Source organism: Pongo pygmaeus, chromosome 1 (assembly GCF_028885625.2).
Source record: "Pongo pygmaeus isolate AG05252 chromosome 1, NHGRI_mPonPyg2-v2.0_pri, whole genome shotgun sequence".
Lineage (NCBI taxonomy): Eukaryota > Metazoa > Chordata > Mammalia > Primates > Hominidae > Pongo > Pongo pygmaeus.
The window spans coordinates 129,765,097-129,777,240 of NC_072373.2; the positions used below are offsets into that span (position 1 = coordinate 129,765,097).

Here is a 12,144-nt window from a genome sequence, read left to right on the forward strand (position 1 = left end):
TAGGAAAAACATGGTATATGTAGAATATGTAGGATTCAGTACTGTCCATGGTTTTAGGCACCCACCGGGGGGTCTTGAACGTGTCCACTGCACATAAGGAGATAAGAGATGAATACGGTAATAGTTTCTTTTTTTAAAAAAATCCTTTTTTGATAATTTTGGTATGTAATAGTTTCTTCTCCCTTTCTCTCCAGATTTTATCTGTTGTAATCTATTCAATAAACCACTACTAATTTCCTAATCCTTTTTCTTCAATAACCCATAATGTATGAGTTCAGACTCCTTATACTGACATTATAGTCATCAACCGTTTCCTCCTTGAGCTGTCTCCATTGCTCTCTTTTATACCTTTGGTCAAGCCAATCAAGCTGCTCAGTGTCCCAGCAGATATGCTAAGTCAATTTCTGCTGTAGTTTATTTATGCTGTTTCCTCTGCCTTAAAAGTGCCCTTCTGCTCTTTTATTATGTATGCTTATTATGCACAGTGCAGCTTAAATCTTCCTCCAAGAAGCCTTCCTGGGTCACACTAACGTGAAAAAAACCCACCAGACACCTCTACTTAAACTCCTTTTTTTTTTTTTTTTGAGATGGAGTTTTGCTCTTGTTGCCTAGGCTAGAGTGCAATGAGATTACAGGCATGAACCACTGTGCCTGGCCTGCTTAAACTCCTTTATCACTTACTGCCTGTGCCTCTTTTTTTTTTTCTTGAACCTATGGATTATATTGAAGAAGCCTATGCCTCTTATTACAAAAAGTTAGAGCATGCATGTCCATGCTTTAGTGTGTTTGTGTGTGTGTTTATTTTCTCACATACGTTGTAAACTCTTTGAAATTAGGGATTATTTCTCCTATTTCTAGGGTCTTTGACATCAAATTTACTTGGCTTCAGAGCTCGATTGTTCCACTTATTTGCTGTGTGACCTTGGACAAATTACTTCACCTTTCCCATCAGTTTCCTGTGTGTTGAAGAGGGCTAACGTGTATGTTCCACAGGGAAATTGTAAGATATAAAGATGATGTCTGGGCTGGGCACCATGGCTCATGCCTGTAATCCTAGTACTTTGAGAGGCCAAGGTGGGCGGATTGCCTGAGCTGAGGAGTTTGAGACCACCCTGGGCAACATAATGAAACCCCATTTCTACTAAAATACAAAAAAAAAAGTTTAGCTGGACGTGATGGCACATGCCTGTAATCCCAGCTACTTGGGAGGCTGAGGCACGAGAACCGCTTGAACCTGGGAGGCGGAGGTTGCAGTAAGCTGAGATCGTGCCACTGCACTCCAGCCTGGATGACAGAGTGAAACTCCATCCCAAAAAAAAACAACAAAAAAAGATGATGTCTGAAAAGACTATTTTTCTTTTTTTCTTTCTTTCTTTTTTTTTTTTCTTTTGGAGACAAGGTCTCTCTGTCACCTAGGCTGAAGTGCAGTGGTGTGATCTTGGCTCATTGCAGCCTCCACCTCCCAGGTTCAAGTGATTCTTGTGCCTCAGCCTCCCAAGTAGCTGGGACTACGTGTACCACCATGTCCAGCTAATTTTTTGTATTTTTAGTAGAGAGGGGGTCTCGTCATGTTGGCCAGGCTGGTCTCAGTCTCTTGACCTCAAGCGATCCACTCACCTCAGCCTCCCAAAGTGCTGGGATTACAGGCCAGAGCCATCATGCCTGGCCTATCTGAAAAGAAAGTACTCAGCACATGGGAGGCAATAAATGTTAAGCTTGGTGGTTTATGCTGCCCCGACCCATGAATAGTTCAATAGGAGTTGTGTTGTTGTTGAAGGTAAGACCTTCTAGTAGTTTAATTTTCTTTCAAATATTTTAAAAATATGAACAATTTTATTTAAATTAAGGTGAATCTATATACTTCAAAACTTTCCTTTATTGTCCCTAAGTTTTATGTCTGATGAAACAGAGGTTGATTCACTCCTTTGATTTTATTGTTGACCAAGAGTCAGGATTATGGGAGCTGAAGGAGAAAGCAAGGACAAACAAAATGGAAATGTTTGGGAAAGAGAATTATTTTATTATCTTCTGGTTTTAAGTTATCAATTTTAATTATTTTAGTTAGGCTTTATATTTCCTGAATATTAATGTTAATAAGAATAAAATGTTGATATTATAAAGACTAGTTGATTTAGGGTGATCTCTAAAGTTAAGATGAATGATTTAAGATTATTTATGTTTTAGGAAAGGGATCTTCAGTTTTTCTTTGCCTTCAGAAATCAGTAATAGCTTGAAATTTAAAGTAAAAAAATAAGAATTTAAATGTATTGTTCTTGTCAGCAAACCAAACTTTTACTTTTATATTTGCTATCAGAAAAAAACAAAAATTCTAGTTTATAAATATGTATTAAAACATGACTGTACTATATGATGTTTATTATAACATAGCCTTTAAAAGTTAAGAGTTAATCACCACTAATGTACATGATTTTTTTCTTTTAAAGTAAAAGTGACTGTGTTACATACATGAAAAAGTTTCACTTATCAGTGTTCTTATACTAAGAAGGTTAGAAATTTCTGCAGAGAAGTAAGCTCAGGGCTTTAAAATTAAGTAAATAAATTTCTGTAGTTTATGTTTACAGTATGATGTAGTTAAGTATTAATAGCATTGAATTTTTTTTTTTTTTTTTTTTGAGATGGAGTCTTGCTGTGTCGCCAGGCTGGAGTGCAGTGGCTCGATCTCTGCTCACTGCAACCTCTGCCTCCCGCATTCAAGCGATTCTCCTGCCTCAGCCTCCCAAGTAGCTGGGACTACAGGTGCATGCCACCATGCCCAGCTAATTTTTTTGTATTGTTAGTAGAGACAGGGTTTCACCATATCAGCCAGGCTGGTCTCTTTAACTCCTGACCTCATGATCTGCCTGCCTTGGCCTCCCAAAGTGTTGGGATTACAGGCGTGAGCCACTGCGCCTGGCCTAATAGCATTGAAATATTAACTTTCCAAATAAGATATTATGGCCTGGCATGGTGGCTTGCACCTGTAATTCTAGCACTTTGGGAGGCTGAGGCGGGAGGATTGCTTGAGCTCAGGACTTCAAGTCCAGCCTGGGCAACATACTGAGACCTTGTCTCTACAAATAATAAAATTAACTGGGTGGTGTGGCACGTGCCTGTGTTCCCAGATACTTGGAAGGCTGAGGCAGGAGGACCCCTTGAGCCAGAAGGTCAAGGCTTCAGTGAACTGTGATCGCACCACTGCACTCCAGCCTGGGCAACAGAGTGAGACCCTGTCTCAAATACACACACACATACACACACACACACAATACCTTTCAGACACTTAGGTTTTGATATATAGAGTTGAATACATTTGGGCCTACTTATTTCTGTAAGAGATTTTAAAATAATATTATACTAAGGTACTATGTAAAATAGTTAATTCTAAAGAGTCATCTATAAGTTACTATAAGTAAACTTTGGGGTATCATACTATACAAGTTTTTCATTGTTTTTAGATGCTAACTATTACTTTAGAATTCTTTAGTAGTTTTAGTTCAGGAAGTCCAATGACTTAAGCATACCTATAAGCTGAGGTATTTATACAGAATACACTGTTAAAATGTCTTTACTTTCAGAAGGAATTTTGGGCAAGGATCATAAATGTAACAAATCTAAATCTAAGGATATAATATTTCTATTGTGATAATGGTTCTACTTTTAGAATGGAATTGAAATTCAATTTATACTTAGAGATAAGCCAGTATGGTTGTTTATAAATGCTTTTACTTTTTGTTTTCTCATCTGTAGATTTGTGTTCGCTATTTTCAAACATGTGGTAATGTTCATGTTTTGAAGCCAAATTATATGTGTTTCTTTGGTTATCCTTCATTCAAGTATAGTCATCCACATCACTTCCTGAAAACAACTGCTGGTAAGTATGATTTCAAAATAACATGTATAAAATAATGTTTTGTACCTCATTCAGTAATATTTTTTAGTAGTTGATTGAGACTTTTTAAACAAAAAAAAGTTGACTCTGTATTTCTAGCCGGGCCCTTCCCATCTCCCCACATTTTTCCAATTCTCACTTTCTTTTTTCTCATCCCTCTCTTTTACATACTTTCCTTAACATTGGCACCCCTTTTTTAAAAAAATTTTTTTTAGAGACAGAATGTCACTCTGTTGCCCAGATTGGAGTGCAGTGGTGTAATCACAGCTCACTATAACCTGAACTCCTGGGCTCAAGTGATCCTCCTGCCTCAGCTTCTCAAAGAGCTAGGATTACAGGCATTAACTTATCTCGCCCAGCACTTGTGTCTTTATAATGTTGGGAATGGGTTGTGTTGGGCCATCTATTTATCATCTGGCTCATCTAAGTGCAATAGTCAGCATTGATGTGACTTTCTCAGTCAAGGTAAATTGTTGACTTAATAGAGGTATCTTTGTGTTGGCATACATATTGTGGTATTGTTAGTTGAAAGAAGCACTTAATCTGTCATGTGAACATGGTGTGATGAAACCAGCCTGATTTAGTACTAAATAGAAAGTTCCCTGACTTTTACCATTTACTGACTTTTTCCCCAGCTTTTTCTACCCTCTGTAAAGAACCTGAAGGATTCAGTATTAGATTTGGCAAGGGCACAAGAACTGTTTTTTTTCCTGATGTTCTATTTAGAACCCTGATAAAGAACCCTAGACTTTTGTTACACAATTAAGTTTTTGACAGATATATGGGAGCTTAGTTTGGGCTGGCAATGAAAAATGGGGGAATTCCAGGCAGACCCTAAGTCAGCCTTTCCATGCTTTTTTTTTTTTTTTTTTTTTTTTTTTTTTTTTTTTTTTTTTTTTTTTGAGACAGGGTCTCGCTCTGTTGCTCAGGCTGGAGTGCAGTGGCACAATCATAGCTCACTGTAACCTCAAACTCATGGGCTCAAATGATCCTCCTGCCTCAACCTCCTGAGTAGCTGGGACTACAGGTGTGCATCACTACACCTGGCTAATTTATTTATCAGGGTGTTGTCACAGTGCCCAGGCTGGTCTAAAACTCCTGGATTCAAGAGATTCTCCCGCCTCTGCCTCCCGAAGGGCTGGGATTACAGGCATGAGCCCTGCACCGGCCTTCCATGCCTTTTCTTTTGCTTTTTTTTTTTTTTTTTGAGACAGGGTCTCACCTCTCAACCTGATGGGATTACAGGTGTGAGCCACTGTTCCCAGCCATCTTCCATGTTTTTTCTATGTCATCCTCCACTATAGCCTAAGATATGTAAACTTTACCTTCACTACTTTTACAAAAATTTCTATTTTTAAAGTTGATCTTTTTTTGTTACTTCCCAGAGAAAATAGAAGTCATTCAAGTAAATACTTCAACTTCCTGGTCCAGTCTGTAAACACTTAGGAGCTTTGGGTTGCTGGATACACCAGTTCTAGGCTACTTGGATTCCTGGATTTTGTAATTCTACAAATTCCTGGATTGGAATTTGTAATTCTACAAATTACTAGCAGTGTAACTTTAAGCAAGTTTCACCATCTGGGAAATGGGAGTAATCATAGTATTTAGCTAACTGTATTCTTGTGAGAATTCATTCATTCAACAATTAATATTTATTGATTACCTGTGTTCCAAGGCACTGCTCTAGGTGCTTGGGATATATCAGTACACAAAACAAAGATCCTTATACTTGGGTAGATTAAATAAATTAGAATATATAAAGTACTTACATACTCTAATACTGCTTAGATATACTGCTTACATATACTAATACTGCTTTCTCTGGATACTTATTAAGGTTTCTCTTCTTCTGCTTCTCTTTTAAACTTCAGTTTTTCATAAGATCCCATCCTTTGCCCTCTCTTCTTGTACTACATCTACACACATGCCTTCAACTCTCACCTCATTGAACACTTCTGAATCTGTAGCTGTAGCTCACATCTCTCACCAACTAACAAAACATCTCCATTCCAATGTCCCCAAAACTCAGTCTTCTACAAATCTCTTTTCCTTCTGACATTTCCTAACTCAGTAAGTCATTAAGCTAGACTAGCCTAGCTTAACCATTGATATGAGACCCTGTCTCTACAAAAAATTTTAAAAAGTCAACTGAGCATGGTGGTCCACACCTGTAGTCCCAGCTACTCAGGAGTCTGAGGTAGGAGGATCACCTGAGCCCCAGAGGTTGAGGCTGCAGTGAGCTGTGATCATGCCACTGCCCTCCAGCCTGGGCAACAGAGTTAGACTGTGTCTAAGAAGAAAAGAAAAGAAGAGAAGAGAAGAAGGAGGAGGAGAAGGAGAAGGAAGGAAGGGGAGGGGAGGAGAAATAAAAGAAAAAAGAAGAGAAAGAGGAGGAGGAAGAGGAGGAAGGGACGGGACTGGAAGGGATGTGATAGGACAGGACGGGACGGGAAGGGATGGGGAGGGGAGGGGAGGGGAGGGAAGCTAGAAACCTAGAGTCATCGGGAGGGAGGGAAGAAGCGAGGAAAGGAAGGGAGGAAAGGAAGCGAGGGAAGGAAGGGAGGAAAGGAAGCGAGGGAGGAAGGAGGGAAGGAAGGAAGGAAACCTAGAGTCATCTTGAGGGAGGGAGGGAAGAAGGAAAGCTAGAAACCTGGAGTCATCCTGACTCTAGTCTCCCATCAAATTGATTATCAAAACCTATTAATTTTACATCTTACATTTTTCTTAAATCTGCCTTCTTTTCAAACAGCTTTGAAAAGTATATAAATATATAAATCACATACTTCTGTGCTGGGCAGAGTGGCTCACACCTGTAATCCGAGCACTTTGGGAAGCTGAGGCAGGAGGCCTGCTTGAGGCCAGGAGTTCAAGACCAGCCTGGGCCACAAAAAAGTGAGACCTCATCTCTACAAAAAATTTTTTTAAATTACTTGGGTGTGGTAGTATGTACTTGTAGTCAGCTGCTAGTCCTAGCTGAGGTGGGAGGATCACTTGAGCCCAGGAACTTGAAGTTATCATGAGCTGATTGTGCCACTGCACTCCAGCCTGGGCAACAGAGTGAGACCCTGTCTCTAAAAAAACAATAAATTAATAAATTATATACTTCTGCTTCTTACCTGAAGTAGCCTCCTGCTTCCCCTGCCTTGTTTTGCCTCTGCCACCCACTCCCTGACCCCATCTACCACACTCCTGCCAGAGAGATTTTTTCCTAAACTTACAGACTCAAAGTTGCAGATCTGATATTATAAATAGGATTCCATATCAGTTAATTACTGCTGAATAACAAACAATCCCACAACTTAGTGGCTTAAAGCAACAGGGACTGATCATTTCTCAGGATTCTGCAGGTTGGCTGGGTGATTTCCTTGCTGGTTACGCCCAGGCTCCCTAATATGGCTGTATTCAGCTAGAGGATCATATGGGCTGGAAAGTTCAAGATGGTCTCACTCATGTGTCTGACAATTCATGCTGGGTTTCCGATGGGGCACCTCATTTCTCCTTTTCCTGATGTCTCATCCTCCAGTAGACTAGATCAGCTTCCTTGCATGAGGATTTTAGGGCAGCATTCCAAAAGGGAGAAGAGAGAAGCTGTGCGGACTTTTGAGGCCTAGCCTCATGAACCTGCACGCTTCACTTCTGTTATATTCTATTTGTCAAAGCCAGTCACAGCTCAGCACAGATTTAAGAACTGGTGAAGTAGACTTGGCCTCCTGATGGAAACAGCTGCAAAGAATTTATGACCATGTTAATTTACCACTGGGTCCTGATCACCTTTAGGATGAAGTTCAAATATTTTAGCATGGTGCACAAAGTCTTTTAAATCTGGGCTGATTTCTTGCCACATACCGTATCTTCGGCTATAGAGAACTGTGTGTTCTTTAACCTTGCCATGAACCATCACATTTTCATGCTCTTGCTGTTCCCTGCATATTGCTTTGTATAGAGATGCCATAGTATATTTTCTTGTTTTTGTGTTACTTAGATTGATTTCCAGTTCTTCATTATGACCCTATAGTAACCATTTTTTAGCAGGTGGGATTACTTATGGAATCAAGAATGTTGATTTAAAAAAATTTTTTTTGAATGCTTTTGATTCTTAATGCTAAACCATTCAGAAAGTTGCCAGGTTATACTCCAATCAGCAAGCTGTAAGAGGACCCAACTTGCTAGAGAGGAAATAAGAGGTACCTAATACCTCCATAACCAAAACGTATTTTGTATTTTTTATTACTAATTCAGAGCCATTTGTTAACCTGGAAAAGTGGGAGGGTCCATACATACTTTCAAATGACCAGAAATACTTTTCTCTTTTAAAAATAATTACCATACAGTATCATTGGCATCTAAGTATTACAAAGAGTGTTTAGAAGCTGGGTGTGGTGGGTGGTCCCAGCTTCCTCAGGAGATGGAGGGAGGAGGATTGCTTGAGCCCAGGAGTTTGAGGCCATTGTACGCATTTATGCACCTGTGAAATGTCTACTGTATTCCAGCCTGGGGAACATAGTGAGACTCTGTCTCCAAAAAAAAAAGGAGGGATGGGTAGAAATTTGAAAAGGGGTAAAAAATGGAAAGAGGAAAGAGATGACTTAGGGATAAGGTGGCAGAACATAAGCTTGGACAAACAAGTTTCCATCAAGTTTGCTAGATATCGAACTGCCTGATTTTTAGCCATTAAGAATGAGAAAGAATAGTTATATAAATTCAAAAGAAATCTGTTCATGTTATTATAGTTTCATAACTTAAAACAAGGATATCTAGCTGGGTCTCTCTTTGTATATCTTTGTTCTATTTTCTATTCATTGCATTGTTTCAAAATTTAATTAATTTGTTAGTTGGGCCTTTTATAGCCTTATAACAGACCATTCTGGAAGTTAGAAAATGTAAGTTCTGTGGCAGTGCCAGTAAGTCTGTGTTGTAAAATAATTTATTTAAATCTCTGATGGTTATGAATAATGGTTATGCTCTTAAAAATTATAAAATGCTGTTTTTCTGTCTGTAAGATGGAAGAATTTCTGCCTCTGCCTGAGAACATTCTCTAATTTTAGATGTGAAAGTATATATTAGTACTATGTTACATACTTAATGAGATCGTTTCTCATTTGTCTTTGAAGCTCTCCGTGGACAGGTTGTTCAGTTCAAGCTCTCAGACATTGGAGAAGGGATTAGAGAAGTAACTGTTAAAGAATGGTAAGTGAATCTGAAAAAAGCTCTTAAGTAAATTTAAAAATAATTTGAGTAAAAATAACTTTTTATTTTTATTTAATGGATAGTGGGAATCCATTTAAATTGAGAAACGTCTTTATAAACACATAATGCATTTTTAAAAACAATAAGGTAGAATTACCTTGTGTTGATGATATAGTGGTGAAGGAATTTGTCATACATCAAGGTACTTTATTCAGTGTGATTTAAACTGTCAGGTAGTCTAAGCTCTCTTCACTGTACTGAAAATGACTTTAGTAAGAATGTAAGTATGTTTGACTTACCATTACCTGATATAGTTTACTTGTATGTTTAGAAGAGATGAAAATATTTTACCAAAAGTCATGAATCAAAAAATAAATTTTGAAACATTAAAAAATTATCCAAAAAAGGGCCTGACACAAACAAAAGCCTTTCATCCTCTACCCCATTTCTTTCTTTCACCTTCTGGAAAAATAGAAACACCTCTGGGTACCAAACTCAGTTTTAGAGGTTTTTAGAAGTGGCAGTTAAGATGAGTAAATAGATTACTTCCCACCTTAGATTTATACCATTAAAGATCCTTTTAAGAATCTGGTTCAACCACCTGAACATTCTTTTCTTGTACTTATTATTATTGCTTTGTAAGTTAGAAGAGAACTGTAATAACATAAACATACCTTATGGTTATGTCTCTGGTGGCACTGTGGGATTATGGAAAGAGCAATGGACTTCAAATCAGAAGAGTCCAACCTGGAAACTTATTAGCTGTCCTACCTGTGACTCACTTGGTCTCTTAATGTGTCATATGAGGATAATAGTACTTGCTCTGCCAACCTCTGGAGTGTTGAAAGGATCAAAATAATGCCATGTATAAGAAATGCATTTGATAATACCTTCTTTTCAAGACCAAGACAGTAGTAAAAAATCTGTATAGATTTTTGACTTTTTTTTTTTTTTGGTAGAGATGAGGTCTTACTATGTTGACCATACTGGTCTTGAACTCTTGGCCTCAAGTGATCTTCCCACCTGGGCCTTCCAAAGTGTTGGGATTACAGGCATGAGCCACTGCACCCAGCTTTTTTTGATTGTTTTAAAAAACCATTTCTTAATTTCTACCTCTTATTCTCTAGACCCATATTCTTAGTACAGGGCTTACGGCTCTTGGAAGGGGAAATCATTTTATTCCTAATAAAATTCTAAAAGCTCTTTTAATGAGAAACTAATCATTTGATTAGTTTTTCAGAAGTTCTTTAAGAAATATTAAGAGCTTTCTTGAATTCTGTTTTTTTTTCCCTAACTTAATATTGTAAAAAGTAAAGTAGAGGTTCCTCTTCAAAGACTTTCTTCCTCATTTAATTAGGAATAAATAGTAACTTCTCTTAGAAGCAAAATTTATTCAAAGACCTGTGCTAACATTCTTAAATATCTGCTAGCCGTGATAAAGAAATCAATGTACTTTATGTTCTTAGCTCCTACAATTTAGCCTAAAAATTTGCCCTGGCATGCTTATACTGGTCCAAGCAAGCATTAGGTCGTAGGCTGTTCCTCTTCCTTATTTGAAGGTGTTCTCACCTTTCTCAGCATTCCACAAGTTACTTCCTCCTTCCTTTGTTCTCCTCTACCTTTGCCTCTTTTAAAAAGTGCTAAGTTGCTAGCCAATCAGGACAAATACAGAGTGTGAGGTCCCATTCCAGCCAATGGAAACTGGACACAGCAGTAGGTTGGTTGCGTCAGGTTATAAATGACCCTGTCTCCTTTGTTCGATATACTCTTGTGGCAAAACTGCTGGTGAGTGTACTTTTTCTGCAGGAAGTAAAAATGGCCTTGCTGAGTAAATTAAATTTATGTTTAACTGCTATTTCTTTACGGCACTGAGGAACAAGCATTTCAAACAATATCCATAAATAAGGAAAAAATATGTATTGTGTTGCACTTGGTAAAATGCTAAAGGGCAGAATTCTGTTCTATAAAATGAAGCCTGAGAATAGAAATTTGAATATGTAAGGAAGCATAATTTAACAGAAGGTAGTGTGGTTTTGGGTAAGGGTAAATAAAACCTCATTCTTAGAATTTGTGGGTGCGTATGTATGGAAAAAGAAAAAAATACTTAAATTTCACAAATCCTTTGACAAACTTCTAAAACAAGTTTAGATGTTATGTGTGCTTTTGTCTTAAAGTCTATTTTGTCTGATAGTATAGCCACTCTAGCTTGCTTGCTTTCTTTTTTTTTTCTTTTTTTGAGAGACAGGGTCATGCTTTGTAGCCCAGGCTGGTCTCAAACTCCTGAGATTACAGGCCTGAGATCACACCTGGCCTTGTGTGACATATCTTTTTCAATCCTTTTACTTTTTACCATTTGTGGTGTTGAATTTAAATTGTATTTCTTAGCATATAGTTGGAACATTTTTTTAGAATCTATTCTGCCAATCTTTGCCTTTTTATTGGAGTATGTAAACTTTTTACTGTATATTTTAAAGTTATTTTCTTTGTGGTTGCCCTGAGGATTACAATTAACATGTTAATTTAAAACACTATAATTTGGATTAGTAGAAACTTAATATCAATAGAATACAAAGACTTTGCTCCAATATAGCTCTATCGCCTCTTCCTTCCTTTTGCTATTTCTGTCATATGTATTCCTGTTTTTCTTTTTTAGAATTATCATTCCATTAGCCTGGCATGGTGGCACAGGCCTGTAGTGTCAGCTACTTGGAAGGCTGAGGTGAGAGGATGGCTTGAGCCCAGGATGCAGAGGTTGCAGTGAGCCGAGATTGCACCATGCACTCCAGTCTGGGCAACCAGAGCAAGACCCTGTCTCAAAAAACAAAACAAAACAAATAATTATCATTCCACATTGAAAGTATTCCATTTTTAAACATCATAAAGCACATCAACACAGTTTTATAAGTATTGCTTTAATGTGGTTGTCTTGTAAATCAGATAGGCTTTTTTTAAAGTTACAAACAAAAAGTTACAAATAAAACAAAATACAGATGTGGCCAGGTGTGGTGGCTCATGCCTGTTATGGAGGCCAAGATGGGAGGACTGCTTGAGGCCAGGAGTTCCAGACT

At 37.9% G+C, this 12,144-nt stretch overlaps 1 protein-coding gene across 6 annotated transcripts in view; it reads left to right on the forward strand.

Moving 5' to 3' along the window:
* The window catches only part of DBT (dihydrolipoamide branched chain transacylase E2), a 55,417-nt gene that overhangs the window by 5,244 nt on the left and 38,029 nt on the right, over positions 1-12,144 (forward strand). For all 6 annotated transcript variants that reach the window (XR_008500544.2, XR_010123946.1, XM_054474881.2 and 3 more), the window contains exons 2-3: positions 3,748-3,871; positions 9,001-9,076. Coding sequence is in view for 4 of the 6 variants with exons in the window: in XM_054474881.2 (XP_054330856.1) it covers positions 3,748-3,871; positions 9,001-9,076 (200 nt within the window). In the remaining 2 variants the exon portion in view is untranslated. The remainder of the gene's footprint in view (positions 1-3,747; positions 3,872-9,000; positions 9,077-12,144) is intronic.